General features: G+C 42.1%; 1 protein-coding gene across 2 annotated transcripts in view; it reads right to left on the bottom strand.

The window, feature by feature from the left end:
- Positions 1 to 18,960, bottom strand: part of CRACR2B (calcium release activated channel regulator 2B) — a 104,096-nt gene that overhangs the window by 23,787 nt on the left and 61,349 nt on the right. For both annotated transcript variants that reach the window (XM_069740214.1, XM_069740215.1), the window contains exons 4-6: positions 16,525 to 16,687; positions 12,255 to 12,401; positions 6,926 to 7,016 (exon numbers count right to left, since the gene is read on the bottom strand). In XM_069740214.1, the coding sequence (XP_069596315.1) occupies positions 6,926 to 7,016; positions 12,255 to 12,401; positions 16,525 to 16,687 (401 nt within the window). The remainder of the gene's footprint in view (positions 1 to 6,925; positions 7,017 to 12,254; positions 12,402 to 16,524; positions 16,688 to 18,960) is intronic.

Raw genomic sequence — 18,960 nt, 5'->3', positions numbered from 1 at the left:
GGGAGCCTGGTAGTGAAGCCAGACTGCACACACAGAGCAACTGAACAGACGCCACCTAGTGGCGAGAGCGAGGTCAGGAAAACCAAGTCAGAGCACAACAGTACAAATGGATTTAGACAGAATGAATAGTCAGGACATAGCAAGGGATCAGTAAACCAGGACGGGCAAAATACAGTGCAATAGGGATAAACTGAAACAGAGTCAAAGAGCCAAGCCAAGATATCATAACCAGGGAGTCAAGCAGATATACAGACAAAGAGACACTGGGAATGGGCAGGCAGGGGGAGATAACAGACACAGGACAAGTCAGGGTTCAGTAGGACAAACCAAGGACTTCCAGAGTCAGGTTCACACGCCAAAGACAGAGCTATAGCTGACACCACCCTCAGGATACCTGGGAGCTAAATAGCGAACCCGAGCCCAGAATGAGGCAGATCAAAGTTAACCCTTAACATGATCCACCCAGAGAAAAAGCAGACAGGACTAAACTCCGGAACGGATCATGACAGAAACATTTTTGGGGGCATAAAAAAATGTGATTTTTTTTTTTGGTGTTAAATGCCAAGTCAATATAATCATGGATCATGTGAATCCAAATCCCCAACTATTCATGGATAGTAGCTATTGGTGTAGATGGGGATTTCCACTACCCTGATATTGATGGACTATCCTTACAATCATTAATATCAGAAGAGGGGAGTGCCCACGCAGCATCACCACCAATCAGACATTACCAGCTCCGTCAGCAGGTGGCTATACACCGTGTACAGAGCACATCATCATTGCTCCATCACACTATGTAGTGGCCGCTCCAGGGTACTGCAGATCAGCTCCTACTCATTTTATAAATATACAAAAGTGTTTTTCAGGGACGTATTCTAGATGGCCTCACCGGATCAAATTTTAACATTTGTCCTTACAAGTGGTTGTTCCTCAATCACTGCCATTATTTTTCCCCCAAGTTAAAATTTTCCAACTTATTGCTTTTATTTTCTTCCCACTGATCTCCAGTATACGGTTCCAGAGATATGGCCCTTTTTATATAGTGTTAATTTTTATGGTCTTTGCCAAGGGGGTGGTGCTCACAGGGTAATTATGCAGAGAAGCCTAAAGACACGCCCCAGAGGATCCCGTAAGCGACACCCCCTTGTTACAGACCATATAAATTAGCTATGTATGTATGTATTATACACATACAGGTCCTTCTCAAAAAATTAGCATATAGTGTTAAATTTCATTATTTACCATAATGTAATGATTACAATTAAACTTTCATATATTATAGATTCATTATCCACCAACTGAAATTTGTCAGGTCTTTTATTGTTTTAATACTGATGATTTTGGCATACAACTCCTGATAACCCAAAAAACCTGTCTCAATAAATTAGCATATTTCACCCATCCAATCAAATAAAAGTGTTTTTTAATAACAAACAAAAAAACCATCAAATAATAATGTTCAGTTATGCACTCAATACTTGGTCGGGAATCCTTTGGCAGAAATGACTGCTTCAATGCGGCGTGGCATGGAGGCAATCAGCCTGTGACACTGCTGAGATGTTATGGAGGCCCAGGATGCTTCAATAGCGGCCTTAAGCTCATCCAGAGTGTTGGGTCTTGCGTCTCTCAACTTTCTCTTCACAATATCCCACAGATTCTCTATGGGGTTCAGGTCAGGAGAGTTGGCAGGCCAATTGAGCACAGTAATACCATGGTCAGTAAACCATTTACCAGTGGTTTTGGCACTGTGAGCAGGTGCCAGGTCGTGCTGAAAAATGAAATCTTCATCTCCATAAAGCATTTCAGCCGATGGAAGCATGAAGTGCTCCAAAATCTCCTGATAGCTAGCTGCATTGACCCTGCCCTTGATGAAACACAGTGGACCAACACCAGCAGCTGACATGGCACCCCACACCATCACTGACTGTGGGTACTTGACACTGGACTTCAGGCATTTTGGCATTTCCTTCTCCCCAGTCTTCCTCCAGACTCTGGCACCTTGATTTCCGAATGACATGCAAAATTTGCTTTCATCAGAAAAAAGTACTTGGGACCACTTAGCAACAGTCCAGTGCTGCTTCTCTGTAGCCCAGGTCAGGCGCCTCTGCCGCTGTTTATGGTTCAAAAGTGGCTTTACCTGGGGAATGCGGCACCTGTAGCCCATTTCCTGCACACGCCTGTGCACGGTGGCTCTGGATGTTTCCACACCAGACTCAGTCCACTGCTTCCTCAGGTTCCCCAAGGTCTGGAATCGGTCCTTCTCCACAATCTTCCTCAGGGTCCGGTCTCCTCTTCTCGTTGTACAGCGTTTTCTGCCACATTGTTTCCTTCCAACAGACTTACCATTGAGGTGCCTTGATACAGCACTCTGGGAACAGCCTATTTGTTGAGAAATTTCTTTCTGGGTCTTACCCTCTTGCTTGAGGGTGTCAATGATGGCCTTCTTGACATCTGTCAGGTCGCTAGTCTTACCCATGATGGGGGTTTTGAGTAATGAACCAGGCAGGGAGTTTATAAAAGCCTCAGGTATCTTTTGCATGTGTTTAGAGTTAATTAGTTGATTCAGAAGATTAGGGTAATAGGTCGTTTAGAGAACCTTTTCTTGATATGTTAATTTATTGAGACAGGTTTTTTGGGTTATCAGTAGTTGTATGCCAAAATCATCAGTATTAAAACAATAAAAGACCTGACAAATTTCAGTTGGTGGATAATGAATCTATAATATATGAAAGTTTAATTGTAATCATTACATTATGGTAAATAATGAAATTTAACACTATATGCTAATTTTTTGAGAAGGACCTGTATGTATACATATGTGCATGATGTATACGTATGTACACACAGAAATTATATAAGAGCATACATTGGCCACTTTTTGTCTGGTGAAACATCATCTTTAACCTATAAGACACTTTAATATACATGGCATCGCTATTTTCCTGCATTATTTTCATCTATGGGTATGCCAACAGGCAGCATCACATGGCCGGGCACAAAGACATATAGGACAGGTGATGCAGTTGTGCAAACAAGCACACGATTGTATCGCTGCAGAACATTCCTCTACCCGACACTGTGGCCTCCGGGTTTCATTGGTTCACATGTAGGAAATTCCCTCCATGGGAGACAAAACTTGGCAAATAAAATCAGCCTCCTAGATAGTGAATATAATTTAACCATCGGGGTTTTCTTTACTAAAAAAATAAATAAAAATCCCATAATACTATTGTCAAAAAACTACCAATGTGAATTCTGTAAAGAAAAAAAATAATAATTTATTTACTCATTGTGTTGTGTAATATTTTGTAGCACAAAGCGGTATTCTGTGTCATGGAGTTAGGCCGGGTATTGTATGGATAACACGCTGACCAATGTAATCCAATAGGGCTGTTCTGATGATCGTTGTTTTTTGTTTTTTTTTAACACGGACTGAGTACAAAATAAAAATAAAAATCGCAGCATGCACTAATCTCCCAGTTTTCAAGTGACGTTCACTCATTCAAGTCTATGGGTGTGAAAAAAAAAAAAAAAAAATCGGATCCACTACGGAACATTCACATTGCAGCCGTTTTATATGAATACATTCCAATTATTAACATAAACAGTTTGGTCTTGAACATTTATTTTTTTTTATTTTTTTTCTCTTTTTCCAAGGGCCATAACCTTTTTACTTTTCTATGCACATAGACATATCAGGGCTTGTTTTGTGCGGGACGAGTTGTACACCATTCATTTTACCACATTGTGTACTGGTGGAAAACAATTTCCAAGTATGGCGAAATAGTGAAAAAAAAAAACACATCAATTCTGACATGAGTAGTAAAAATGACCCCATAATATGATTCTGCTTATCGGTACGGTTACAGCGACACCAAACAGTATTTTTATTATTTTAGTGGTGATAAAAAGAAATAAGCACTTCGAAAAAAAAATAAGTTTCAGATTGCGTCACCATTTTGTGAGTCTCGCATCGTTTTGATTTTTCACCTGATTGAGATATGTGAGGGCTTATTTCTTGCCAGGCGAGACAAAGATTTTATGGATTTAATTTTGGGATAGATATAACATTTTAGTCACTTGTTACAGCATTTTTTGTGGTTTACCAGTGACCCCACCAAAATACTGTAACAATTGATTTAATTTTTTTTTTGTTTATGGTGTTTAACAATCTGGTCAATTATTTTATTTTGAACTACCGTATATGCAGAAATATCGCGGCATATGGTAAAAGTCTCCTTTGAAGCTCGGCCACAGGCAGGGTTTCAAGGGAGCTCCATCATGACATGCATGGAGGTCTTCAATAACCCATTGATGACCTGCGATCACTTCACAATGCCCATGGCGCACTGTTAATTGCGCTCTCAGGTGGCACTCCACTGTACCTGCGGCTGTTATAGGCAGGTCCTGGCTGTAACACACAGCCATCACCTGCCGAATACAGGGGAAGCCAGACACCCACTACTGACTTGTGCCGTACATATACAGGGGATATCGATAAGGGCTTAAGTGTTGATGTATAGAAACGGATTACTTTTTTAGTGAAAAAAAAATAAAAATAAACCAGCTGATTTTTCACAACCTGGCCTTAAATAATGAGTCACAAAATGTAGATTAGTCACGAAATATGAATGTTCAGCAGTGAACGCGGGGCTGCAACACAAAACTGTATTGTAATGTATTTAACACATGATTGCAGGACTTTGTGTCGCCACAAAGAATATTCTGAGTCACAGAAGAAAAGGTCGATCATTCCTTGAATCAAAGTAAAGATCTCAGGCATGTGTTTACCCTGCCACACCCCACCAAATCCGGAACCTCTGCTGTGTACAACACTGCACGGCAGCTTTAGGCTATGTGCACACGTAGAAATGGTCCACTGCGGATTTCCTGTGGATTTATCGTGGTTTTTGTGCGGATTCCACTGCGGTTTTCTATTATGAAGCAGGTGTAAAACCGCTGCGGAATCCGCACAAAGAATTGACATGCTGCGGAATGTAAACCGCTGTGTTTCCACGCGTTTTTTTCCGCAGCATGTGCAATGCGGATTGCGTTTCCCATAGGTTTACATTGTACTGTAAACGCATGGGAAACCGCTGCGGACCTGCAGCAAAATCCGCAGCGTGTGAACATACCCTTTAGGGTAGTGTTCACATGTATCAGAATTCTGACAGATTTTCTGACTGGATTTCCACAAGGCAAATCAGCAACAGAATAAGTCGGCAGCAAAGTGGATGATATTTGAAGATATTTTATCCATCTGCTGCAATTATTTTTCATGCAGAAAGTGAAATGCTGCAGGTTTAAGGCTACATTCCCACGATCAGGTTTTAGGGTATGTTCACACGTTCCTGATTTCCCTCCTTTTTTTTTCAGGACTGAAACCGCAGCTCTTTGCAGAAAACGCAGGTCCTTTTTTGGTGCTTTTTTGATGCGTGTTTTGATGCGTTTTTTTATGCAGTTTTCTATGCAGAGTCTGTGTGTTTTCTAGGAAGTTTTTTAGGGTTAAAATGGCTGAAAATACCCTAACCCTACCCCTAACCCTAACCCTACCCCTAACCCTACCCCTAACCCTATTCTAACCTTAGTGGGGAAAAAAAAAAAAAAATTCTTAATTTTTTTATTGTCCCTACCTATGGGGGTGACAAAGGGGGGGGGTGTCATTTACTATTTTTTTTATTTTGATCACTGAGATAGGTTATATCTCAGTGATCAAAATGCACTTTGGAACGAATCTGCCGGCCGGCAGATTCGGCGGGCGCACTGCGCATGCGCCCGCCATTTTGCAAGATGGCGGCGCCCAGGGAGAAGACGGCCGGACGGACACCGGGAGGCCGGGTGAGTATAAGGGGGGGAGATTAGGGCACGGGGGGGGCATCGGAGCACGGGGGGAGGGGCATCGGAGCACGGGGGGGGCATCAAAGCACGGGGGAGGGGCATCGGAGCATGGGGGGTGGGATCGGGGCAGCCACACTCCGCCCACGCACTTCCGCCCGCTTCCCCGCACTTCCTGCTGCAGCAGTTCGGCACCACAAACCGCAATAAAACCCGCAGATATATTTTTGATCTGCGGGTTTTACTGCGGGTTTGACCTCACAATGGAGGTCTATGGGTGCAGAACCGCTGCGGCTCCGAAAAAAGAAGTGACATGGTACTTCTTTTTTACCGCGGCTATTCAGCGCGGCTTTTTTTCCCGATTCCCGCATCATGTGCACAGTGGTTCCTGTTTTCCATAGGGTACATTGTACTGTACCCTGCATGGAAAACAGCTGCGGAACCGCAGCGGCAAAAACGCTGCGGTTCCACAGAAAAAAACGCACTGTGTGAACATGGCCTTATAATTCGAATAAGAGTTTTTTTAGACCATATAAACATATTTATGTCTTTCTGGATGCTTTAAGTTTGTCAGTCTGGGATTTTGTCATTATCTGTATATTGAGTTTAGCCTAAACTTAGGTTTCACTTCATTTGGGAAAAATTGTATTTAATGCTTTCCGGCATTAAAAAAAAACCCAGATCTCTGCAATTGGAGCTCAATTATCAAAACTCTACAGCAATCATCGGCAACCAATAATAAAAAAATGATTGTTTTGTTGTCTATAGCAATCAATTGTTTTGTGACACATTATACTTTACACTTACTATCGATGTACTTTGCTGGATTTCATGGAGGAAACACATTCAAGTGTTGTAAAGGTTTACTTCCAATGCAGCTGTAATGTGGTTTTCCTGCAAAGCTGCATAAATCCATGTTTTTTTGCTACAATCTTTCGAAATTGCATCAAAAACTGTGCAGTTTTGCAGAGATTTCCGAAAACAGTTGAAAAAGAAAAAAATGCAACATGGCCACATTGTGTGAATTGTGTGAACACATCCTTATTATTTCAGAATGACTCATCAATGTCATGTTATCGGAGCCTACCTTTCGGAGATGCCGTTCTTTCTCTAGTTTAATTTGTTGCTCCATCTCATCATACAGACTCCGCACCTCTCGCCCGTGATCTATCTCTTTCCTGCAGTGCACAAAATTACATGGAGATCATGAGCTAAATGCAACAGCCAAGCTATGGTTCATCTTTTATCAGGAGCTTACCATAGATATAATACACATAATAATGGAGAGTATCGTGCTTTTAATCCTCTAGGGCAGGGGTCCCCAACTCCAGTCCTCAAGGCCCACCAACAGGTCATGTTTTCAGGATTTCCTTTGCATTGCACAGGTGATGCAATTATTACCTGTGCAAGACTAAGGAAATCCTGAAAACATGACATGTTGGTGGGCCTTGAGGACTGGAGTTGGGGACCCCTGCTCTAGGGCAATGTTCCCTAACTCCGGTCCTCAAGAGCCACCAACAGGTCATGTTTTCAGGATTCCCTTAGTATTGCAAAGGTGATAATTGCATCACCTGGACAGGCAAGCATTCAATCACCTGTGCAATGCTTAAGGTACCGTCACACATAACGATATCGTTGCTTTTTGTGACGTAGCAACGATATCGTTACCGAAATCGTTATGCGTGACAGCGACCAACGATCAGGCCCCTGCTGGGAGATTGTTGGTCGCTGGGGAATGATCAGGACTTTATTTTGGTCGCTGATCTCCTGCTGACATCGCTGAATCGGCATGTGTGACGCCGATCCAGCGATGTGTTCACTGGTAACCAGGGTAAATATCTGGTTACTAAGCGCAGGGCCGCGCTTAGTAACCCGATGTTTACCCTGGTTACCATTGTAAATGTAAAAAAAAAAACCACTACATACTCACATTCCGGTGTCTGGTCACGTCCCTCGCCTTCAGCTTCCCGCACTAACTGTGAGCGCCGGCCGGCCATAAAACAGAGCACAGCGGTGACGTCACCTCTCTGCTTTACGGCCGGCCGGCGCGCCGCTCACAGTCAGTGCAGGGAAGCTGATGGCGAGGGACGTGACCAGACACCGGAATGTAAGTATGTACTGTTTTTTTTTTTTTTTACATTTACAATGGTAACCAGGGTAAACATCGGGTTACTAAGCGCGGCCCTGCGCTTAGTAACCCGATGTTTACCCTGATTACCCGGGGACTTCGGCATCGTTGGTCGCTGGAGAGCTGTCTGTGTGACAGCTCTCCAGCGACCAAACAGCGACGCTGCAGCGATCGGCATCGTTGTCTATATCGCTGCAGCGTCGCCTTATGTGACGGTACCTTAAGGAAATCCTGAAAACATGACCTGTTGGTGGCTCTTGAGGACCGGAGATAGGGAACATTGCTCTAGGGTTAGGGAAGAGTCAGATGGCCATATAACGTGGACAAGGATCATAGCGCAATGCTCGGACTGGCCAGCGGCACTCCTGACTGGAGCATGACAGCTATACAGAAATTCATGCTGCCACACTCAGGTCGGGAGAGCCAATGACCAGTCCGAGCATTGCGTTATGATCTTCATCTAAGTTTTTTGCCGTCTGACTCCTCCCTTATACACATTTTCATAAGCTTAGGCATTTCCCAGTGACAAATAGAAGGAAGACTTTTCAAGCTATGTAGGAGACTTGTCGGACCTTACAAGACTCTTGATAGAGCTATCCTTTTTGGGCAGATGTTGCATAGGCTTAAAGGCGTATTCCAGCCTAAACCATTTATCACCTTACCATTGAGTAGGTGATGGTTATCAGATTGGTAAGGGTCCCACCAAGTGCTAGAAAAGAAGACTTCAGACCGCCATTCCCTGATGACTCTCCTCTGGCCACAAGACTGTAGACAGGAGGCGTTGTATGATGTTGCATGACATCTACTGCTCAGAGGAAAGCAGAGAGCAGTGCTTGGCTATCACCAGGTGTCTACAACGTCGCAGACTTGACTGAAGGAGCAGCAGGGCACCTGTATGACCAACCATCCCATTAAACTCCTCCTGAGCGTGGCGGCCAGGGTGAGCGAGAACCCACACCAAACTAGAAGTCATCACTGATCAGAAAATTTGTGGAAACAGCTCCCGCCATCCAATATACGTCTGTTTCATTCTGGTTTCCTGGACAATCCACTCCACGGTGCACGGATGAGGCTTGTCAGGCATCCAGCAGCTTTCTTCAAAGTTCGATCTAGCAAAGTGAAAAGCAAAATATTCTATATGGTGACTTTATTAAAATAATGGCGTGGACTTAGAAAAATACCCAATGCATATCAAGTCTGGCTGACTCAGTCGTAGATAAACTTTATGAACTAGACTAGAAACGAGTCAGGTATCTTTCTACGCCCATGATGCTATTTTAATGAAGTCACAATAAATTATTTCTTGCTTTTCATTCACTTTGCTAAATGGAAAAAAAACCTTTCTCATTACTTTAATAAAGGTTATCACCCATCCACTGGAATGCACCTTTTAGGTGATACTATGTTTTATTAGTTTCATATAATTTGTTTATCGGTCTACCCGTTCTTTATGATCCGCAAGCGACTTTCGACTAACATCCACAATGATCCATACCTCCCAATCCCAGGTCCAAGACTTAGCCTGAGCTGCACCAATCCACTGGAATGCTCTATCCCAAGACGTTAGGACCAACCACAACTTACACAAGTTTATGCGCTCCCTAAAAGCACATTGTTTAGGGCGGCCTATCACGTTCCCTAATCAAAGTCCTTTTATATATCGTCCATTCTCTATTTCTCTGAACATACCGTAATTCTCCATCATACTCCACCGCACCCAAAAGCACCACAAATATTGGTTGGTGATTAGCTCATGCAACCGTCATCTATCCCCATTCCCTCAAGATGGCTGGACTATCATTATAAGTAAGCCCCTGTACTTTGTCTCCCCCACCTCATTAAAGATTGTAAGCGCTCACGAGCAGGGGCATCATTATCTTTGCTTTAATTATTATATTATCTTTAATGTTGTTACTTATGGTGGTTATATAGTAACTGCTGAATTGTAAAGCGCTGCGGAATATGTTGGTGCTATATAAAGATATCCAATAGTTCTAAGAACTCATTAAATAAATGATATGGGTGTTTGAGGAACAAGGGGTTCCATTTCCCAGATTAATCGTAGCGAGCCATTGCGTTCACCCCACTAAGCATAGGGTACCCACCCTGTAACGGACAATCCTACATTGGAATCCTAAAATAAAAAAGTCACATCACCCATCAGAAGATCGGGGGCACGGAAGCCTGTAGAGCCACCAGGGAAATAATGGAGAGTAAGGAAATCCAGAGTCAGAATCTTCCGTTAAAAACCATGAATTTATTCTATAAGATTTAAAAGTAGCAACGCTAATAGCGAGAAAATCTAGCCAACGCGTTTCAGACAGCAGTCTTTAGTCATTGCATTAACGTTTAAATATTACCGAATAAATTCAAGGATTTTAATGGAAGATTCTGACGCTGGAATTCCTTCCTTCCTCTAGGTTGGATTATGTTTTATTGGGGTCATGCGTAGTATATGGTCATCCTTTAGAGGGCAGGAAACCCATTTTCCTGGGGGGGAAATTGTAAGTTTATTTAGAGCCAAGCAAGGAAAGCTAAGTCCAGTCCTGATACCTTGATACCTGCTCATTCAATTATCCATTAAACCGGCATATAATATGCCTTATTGAAGAGGGTTTAAAAAAAAAGAAGAAGTCTGCTTTGCTTTTGTCTGGAAACAGCTCCACTTTTGCCCACAGGCTGTGCCTGGTATTGCAGAGGAGTGTTAAAGCTTTATAAAAATAAAAAAAATAAAATTTTTCATTATTTTTGAAACCTGGACAGAGACTTCCGACTCTATACCTATGCTGTATAGAAAAATAATATCTATTTTAAAATTTTGCAAAGCTTTTTTGACCTCACACCTTTGACGTTCTGTTGGATTTTAGGGTATTCCCAGGTTCTATAATACTACAGGATCTATCCTAACTCGCCCATTTCCAGCTGGCTCTGCGCCGCTCCAGCTCTACACGTCTTTATCTTATGTATGTGTAACCTTTATCCTTAATAGACAGAGTTACAAGCACGATGGTTCGATAGTTATCAGACGAAGACACTGTCGATATAATAAAAAGATATGGTATCCACACAAGGAAGATACCGCTGACCGTCCTTCCCTGCTGAGTCACTGGCAAGTACCTGCGTTCAGCGTAGGCACTTATTTTTACAGTACACACACCGGCACTATATAAACTGGGAGCAGTCCTGCTTTGTAGAACAATGACATTATTATACACCCGTCTACCTTTGTGAATTAATTGGCTTCCTCCACAATAAAACTACAAAGAGTGTAAATTAATGGGAGAAGCATTTATTATGACATCCTCATATTCACTCTTCAGTCTCATATGCACAAAATCCAAGGGGTGTCATTAAAGGGAATCTGTCACCAGGTTTTTGCCACCTAATCTGAGAGCAGCATTAGGTAGGGGAGGAGACCCTGATTCCAGCAATGTGTCACTTACTGGGCTACTTGCTATAGTTTTGATAAAGTCACTGTTTTTACAGCAGGAGATGATCAATAGAGGATAGTCTAACCCCACCCCCACCACCGATTGGCAGCTTTCTACCTGTGTACACAGAAAGCAGCCAATCAGTGTGGTATGGGCAGGGTTATACAGAGCTCAGCATTTAGAGAACTGCTAAATGTGCAGCAGAGAAAACTGTGATTTTATCAAAACTACAGCAAGCAGCCCAGTAAGCGATACATTGCTGGAATCAGGATGTCTGTCCTTACATCATGGGGCTCTCACATGGGGTAGTAGAAATCTATGGACAGATTCCCTTTAAATTAGAATAGCCCCTCCCCCCCACCTCTCCAGCTCCGCTTTCAAGAATACGCTTCAGAAAAATGAGCGGCGCAAGATAAGTGACATCTTGTGGAAACCGTCCAAATGCTCCTTCTGCCATTGAGACGAGACAAGCTGAGCACTGCCATACTGGAGGAAATCAGGAAGAGGAGACGGAAGTTTGTTTCTTTTTTTTTTTACCCCAAAACAGTTTCACAAAACTGCAGAAAGTCTTCTGGGATAGGGGTCCCTTTAAAAATTTCAAAGGAAGAAACATAACCCCAAGATAATTATCCAATACAAGTCTAATAACTCCGCATCCAGAAGTCACAAAGCAGCTCGTCATGTAACCAGCACATTTTATAATTAATTATCCGATCCGGTGGAATAATTATAAAGAAAGGCTTAATAGCTGTCAACAAAAATCAGCTGGTGTAGAACTCTAGAAACCTGCACGGTCAGACCTGTCGCTGCACAGTCATGCAATAGTTAAGGAGGAGCAGATTTGGGGAAATACGCACCGTTTTAAAGCCTGTTCCAGAGTCTCTTTTTCGCGATGCACATCCCGGATGTCAGAGGAAAAGCCGAAGAGAAGATCTTCAAAGTTTGTAAGCAAGTCGGGACACTCCTTGCGTAGACGGTTCCACAGATACCGGCTCTGCCTGTGTCTTAGGAAAACAATGCACAACCCAATAAGTTAGATAAGGGAAGTAATGCATAAATATGACATGCATAGGATGGGTGCTACTAGCCTAAGGAAACTCGGGAGGACGACTGACACCTCTTGCCAAAAACACTTGGCACCTGTACAAATTGTCATAAGTATTCCGCTTCTGTTCACTTCAGCCGTCTGCTCCTTGACGCAACACTTTGCGTGAAGCCACCATGCAGGCTGGCCATGTACTGGGCACACTGCATCTTGTAGATCACAGTATACCCATAAATAAAGATCTAACACACAAAACGAGCGAGAGCTCCGGGTGTGAACAATACGAGATTACGTATATTGCACGTAGTCCTGATATTATAATAATAATATAACACTTGGATCCTCATGGGCGGGGACAGACTCATCATTGGTGCAACCTGTGCAGCCACACATAGGCCCAAGAGATAAGAGAGCCCGCTACTGCCTCCAAAGCAGGTCTAATTGAGCATTATGCTGAGCTATTCGTCTACAAAGGGCCCCATATATTGTCCTTACACAGGGGCCCTCCACTGTCTGTGTCTGCCAATGTTCATGGGGTCCCACTGATCTAAACCTAGAGCACTAAAGGGTCTGCGCGGAGTTAAATGGGCATTCTAAACTCTAAGATCCTACCCCAATATGTATCAGGTGCTCCACTTAGAAATGTAGAACAGTTCTTCTGATAAACTATGCTGCCTACCCATGTGCTGACCATTGCAGTAGCTTAAATATCCATGGTTACAACAACTAACACTATATGAGTGGTCGTAACCATGGATATCTAGGCTATTGCAATGCCCTGCACATGGGGTAAGTGACATAGCTTATCAGAAGAACTATACTACATTGCTAACTAAATGTATTTGCTAATATTTTCTTTAAGTCCAGGTAACCAGAAGCATAGTAATTCAAACGTTACACCTAGAAGACGTACTGAATAAGGCCTTATAGGAAGTGCATGCTAAATGCAGTTTCATCAATGAGGATGGACACACATATAATCCTCCTTTTTACTGACCGGAGATATAAGTGAATAGCACCCATGCAGCAGCTGTCGGCTGTACACTACAGCAGACACCCTGCTACATCAGTCACGATCGGTGTTAGCACCGACCACGGCCATTTAACCCCTTAGATGCTGCTATTGATAGTGACCGTAGCTTCTAGATGGTTAACAGAGTTTGGGAACCCCATCGGCACCCTGCAATAGCGATTGTGTGGTCCTGATGGTTACCATGAAAATGCAAGGCTAAGTCATGACCTCTGGGTCTGCCAGCTATCACGATGCTAGCAACATTATAGTGGCAAAAATAAAAAAAATTCTTCCTGTCTTTCCACTTTACGTTAATTCCTAAAAAACACCCAAAGGGAATACTAACTACCTAACAGCAGTTTTGAATATGTTGAGAGGCTCGTTTTCAAAATGGTATCACGTCTGTGGGGGGTTTTAATATATAGTTCCCCCCAAATCTTGTTAGATCCTAGAAAAAATAAGCTTTAAAATTTCTGTGAAAAAAAGTGAAAAAAAAAATTGCTGCTACATTTTTAAACCATCCAACATCCTAACAAAATAAAAGGACATTTGACAAATGGTGTTGAACTAAGGTAGAAATGAGGTAAATGCTATCTATTACCTATTTTGTGTGGTATGATGATTTGGATTAAAAAAAAAGGTGTAAAAAATATTCAACGTTTTAAATTTAACAAAAAAAAAAAAAATGTGTAAAATTTGTGGCATCATCATAAATAAATGCAAAACATATTGATCTAAATTTGATACTATCATAAAGCACAATGTGTCATGAAAAAAAAAAACCTCAAAGTCACTAGGGTACTCCAAAACATTTCAGAGTTCTTGCCACATAAAGCGATATGTCGGATGTGAAAAAATTTGCTAGGTCACTAGAGGTTTAAGGAAAAATTGCTAAGGAAATGGGCTAAGATTGGCTCTGTGTTGTTTCAACAATCAGAGCAGTCACAGCATACAACAAAATGGCGTCACCCGTGGAATTGACACGATAAAAAGGCATTTCCCATGTGAAATGGAAAATGTTCAAGCATATCACATAATGTCTCCAGCTTGACTCGAGTTTCACCCTTGCTAGCTTCTTCTGGGGCGCTCTAAAAGAAGCTGGAAATAGTGAAACTCACGTCAGGATGTACAAGTTATGCAATATGCAAATTTAGATTTTGCTTCTTTTAAGTAGAATGAACACCTTGTGCTTTAGTACCTTGATACTGCAGTACATCACAATTGAGAAAGGTGTTTTTATTGTGTCAACTCCACAAGTGAGGCTTTTTTGGTGTAAGAAATTGATTGAAGAAACAAGAAGAAACTGATGATTAGGGTTGAGCGAAACAGATCTGCACTTTTCAAAAGTTGCCGACTTTTAGCAAAGTCAGGTTTCGTGAAACCCGACCTGATCCCACTCTGGGATCGGGTCGGCGATCTGTACTCCAAAGTCGGGTTTCGTTTTTTATATATATATATCTAACCCTTAAATTGCCTGTAGCTATTAAATTTAAGGGTTAAAGGCAATTTAAGGGTTAAATCGCGGAAAAAATTGGCGTGGGCTCCCGCGCAATTTTCTCCGCCAGAGTGGTAAAGCCAGTGACTGAGGGCAGATATTAATAGCCTGGAGAGGGTCCATGGTTATTGGCCCCCCCCGGCTAAAAACATCTGCCCCCAGCCACCCCAGAAAAGGCACATCTGGAAGATGCGCCTATTCTGGCACTTGGCCACTCTCTTCCCATTCCCGTGTAGCGGTGGGATATGGGGTAATGAAGGGTTAATGCCACCTTGCTATTGTAAGGTGACATTAAGCCAGATTAATAATGGAGAGGCGTCAATTATGACACCTATTCATTATTAATCCAATTGTGTGAAAGGGTTAAAAAAAAAACACACACATTATTAAAAAGTATTTTTTAAAAACGCCAATTTTTTCCGCGATTTAACCCTTAAATTTAATAGCTAGAGCGCCGAAATTTTGCACATACACACAGCTAACATTAGTAGTGTGGAATATGCAAAAAAAAAAAGGGATATGAAATGGTTTACTGTATGTAAACCATGTCTCATATCATGTCGGGTTTAGGCAGGAGAAATGAAAAGCCGGCAATTGAATTACCGGCTTTTCTGTTATATCGCGCTGAAGTAAATATAAAAAAAAAAAATTCCCATTGACTTGCATTGGGTTTCGTGTTTCGGCCGATCCCCGACCCCGACTTTTCAATAAGATCGGCCGAATTAACTCGACCCGACTTTTGAAAAAGTCTGGTTTCGTGAAACCGGACTCGATCTCAAAAAATGAAAAGTCGCTCAACCCTACTGATGATCCCTTGGGGCTGAATCTTACAATTAGGCCAGGATTTCACGGTCTGTATACTGGATCTAATGGCCGATTTGGCGGTGGGTATCCAAACCCAAACGTGCAGCCTCCTATGTGTCTATCAGGTTGTAAGTTTGGGACAGGAGTCCTTGAATAGGCAGATAATGCAGAAAATGATGTCCGGCAGTCAATGGCCCAGACAGCACAAATCTTGTTTTTCACGGTTTCAAACGTAAGAGACATTTGCAGACATTAGTTTCGGTGTTCTTACTCCTATCGGTACAGGTACTGGTTGCAGAGATTAGGTGCTTTAACCGCAGCAGGGTACGGAGCAGACAGTGGTGTAAGCAGGGGAAGACCCAGACAGGAGACGTCCCCTGTGCAAGAAGAGTATATGTGTCTGCTGCAGCTCAACAGCTCATCATAAAGTACCCCTTTAAGTGTCTGTGACAACAGTGGCTACCTGGTTAGAAGAGGTTGAGGGCACTTACGTCCTGGCCCCAGGATGGCTGCACAGTTTACAACTATGATGTGACCACCCCATGGGTCCAAAGAAACTTGTTTCCCTGGGAGAAAAATAGCAAAACCAGCTCTCTTCAAGATGATTGAAGACAACAGGAAGGGAGTCCTATCTGCAGAAAAGGTCTTCATGGTATTTTTGCCCCCGGTTGGCTAGATGAGCTGTAGATTGATGGCATGAAGGAATTTACTTCAATCCCTCTCTCCTTGAGCTACAAATAGTTTAGAAATGACAAATGCAACGTGACCTACTCTTCAACGATGCGGGTAGCCCCCAACTGTTCCATGGTGGCACAGAACAGCATCTCCTCTGTATCATCATCTTCATCGGACCATCCGGATTCAAAGGTTTCCTCCATTATCTGCCTTTCACCATCTTCTTCGCCATTTGCAATATTAACTCCTAATAACTTACCTAGAAAAAAATAAATAAACATGAGCTTGTTTAAAGAGCAATTAATGATTTATATCATGAAAACACAAAACTGCATAGCAATTCAGCAGTAGTTTTTGCATAGAAGAATTAATGGGAATCCATCAGCAGAAAATGTACTACTATTTAAATCGGCTTTTTTTTGTCAAATGTATTTTTTTTTCAAGGTGTAGGGGAATTCCAGAGATGGATGATTAAGGGTCTTTTACGCATCATGAATTTTGTTGGATTGGCAGATATAAAATATCAAGATTTCTTCATTTCTATTAATGATATGCTTTTCCCTCTGAGGACCCAACATTTTTACAGGCAAAACGTTTGTTGGGCACCAAATATTTTTGGTGACCACACTTGGTGCTGTACATCATGGGTAAGAGTAATTTTTGGCCATAACATGTATGTGTAGGGGAATGGAGTATCTCTTCACCGTTATGTCCTCTATTGACAATAGTATTATTTCCCCTTTATTTAGCCTCACTGGGCCATATTGACGGAAAAATAAAGAAGTTATGGCCGTGGGAAGAAGGGGGAGCAAAAAAAATGGAAAAGCAAAATCAGAAATATCCCTGGTCCTTAACCCCTTCATGACCCAGCCTATTTTGACCTTAAAGACCTGGCCGTTTTTTGCAATTCTGACCAGTGTCCCTTTATGAGGTAATAACTCAGGAACGCTTCAATGGATCCTAGCGGTTCTGAGATTGTTTTTTCGTGACATATTGGGCTTCATGTTAGTGGTAAATTTAGGTCAATAAATTCTGTGTTTATTTGTGATAAAAATGGAAATTTGGCGAAAATTTTGAAAATTTCGCAATTTTCACATTTTGAATTTTTATTCTGTTAAACCAGAGAGTTATGTGACACAAAATAGATAATAAATAACATTTCCCACACGTCTACTTTACATCAGCACAATTTTGGAAACAAAATTTTTTTTTGCTAGGAAGTTATAAGGGTTAAAATTTGACCAGCGATTTCTCATTTTTACAACGAAATTTACAAAACCATTTTTTTTAGGGACCACCTCACATTTGAAGTCACTTTGAGGGGTCTATATGGCTGAAAATACCCAAAAGTGACAATATTCTAAAAACTGCACCCCTCAAGGTGCACAAAACCACATTCAAGAAGTTTATTAACCATTCAGGTGCTTCACAACAGCAGAAGCAACATGGAAGGAAAAAATGAACATTTAACTTTTTAGTCACAAAAATGATTTTTCAGCAACAATTTTTTTATTTTCCCAATGGTAAAAGGAGAAACTGAACCACGAAAGTTGTTGTCCAATTTGTCCTGAGTACGCTGATACCTCATATGTGGGGGTAAACCACTGTTTGGGCGCACGGCAGGGCTAGGAAGGGAAGGAGCGCCATTTGACTTTTTGAATCAAAAATTGGCTGCACTCTTTAGCGGACACCATGTCACGTTTGGAGAGCCCCCGTGTGCCTAAAAATTGGAGCTCCCCCACAAGTGACCCCATTTTGGAAACTAGACGCCCCAAGGAACTTATCTAGATGCATAGTGAGCCCTTTAAACCCCCAGGAGCTTCACAAATTGATCCGTAAAAATGAAAAAGTACTTTTTTTTCACAAAAAAATTTTTTTAGCCTCAATTTTTTCATTTTCATATGGACAACAGGATAAAATGGAACCTAAAATTTGTTGGGCAATTTCTCCTGAGTACACCGATACCTCACATGTCGGGGTAAACCACTGTTTGGGCACATGGTAAGGCTCGGAAGGGAAGGAGCGCCATTTGACTTTTTGAATGAAAAATTATCTCCATCGTTAGCGGACACCATGTCGCGTTTGGAGAGCCCCTGTGTGCCTAAACATTGGAGCTCCCCCACAAGTGACCCCACTTTGGAAACTGGATTCCCCAAGGAACTTATCTAGATGCCTAGTGAGCACTTTAAACCCTCAGGTGTTTCACAAATTGATCCGTAAAAATGAAAAAGTACTTTTTTTTCACAAAAAATTTCTTTTTGCCTCAATTTTTTCATTTTCACATGGGCAATAGGATAAAATGGATCCTAAAATTTGTTGAGCAATTTCTCCCGAGTACGCCGATACCTCATATGTGGGGGTAAACCACTGTTTGGGTACACGGCAGGGCTCGGAAGGGAAGGCGCGCCTTTTGACTTTTTGAATGGAAAATTAGCTCCAATTGTTAGCGGACACCATGTCGCGTTTGGAGACCCCTGTGTGCCTATGCATTGGAGCTCCCCCACAAGTGACCCCATTTTGGAAACTAGACCC

The sequence above is a fragment of the Ranitomeya imitator genome, chromosome 9 (genome assembly GCF_032444005.1).
Source record: "Ranitomeya imitator isolate aRanImi1 chromosome 9, aRanImi1.pri, whole genome shotgun sequence".
Lineage (NCBI taxonomy): Eukaryota > Metazoa > Chordata > Amphibia > Anura > Dendrobatidae > Ranitomeya > Ranitomeya imitator.
Note: the sequence above shows the minus strand (reverse complement) of the source record. Positions and strands in the feature narration are given on the sequence as shown.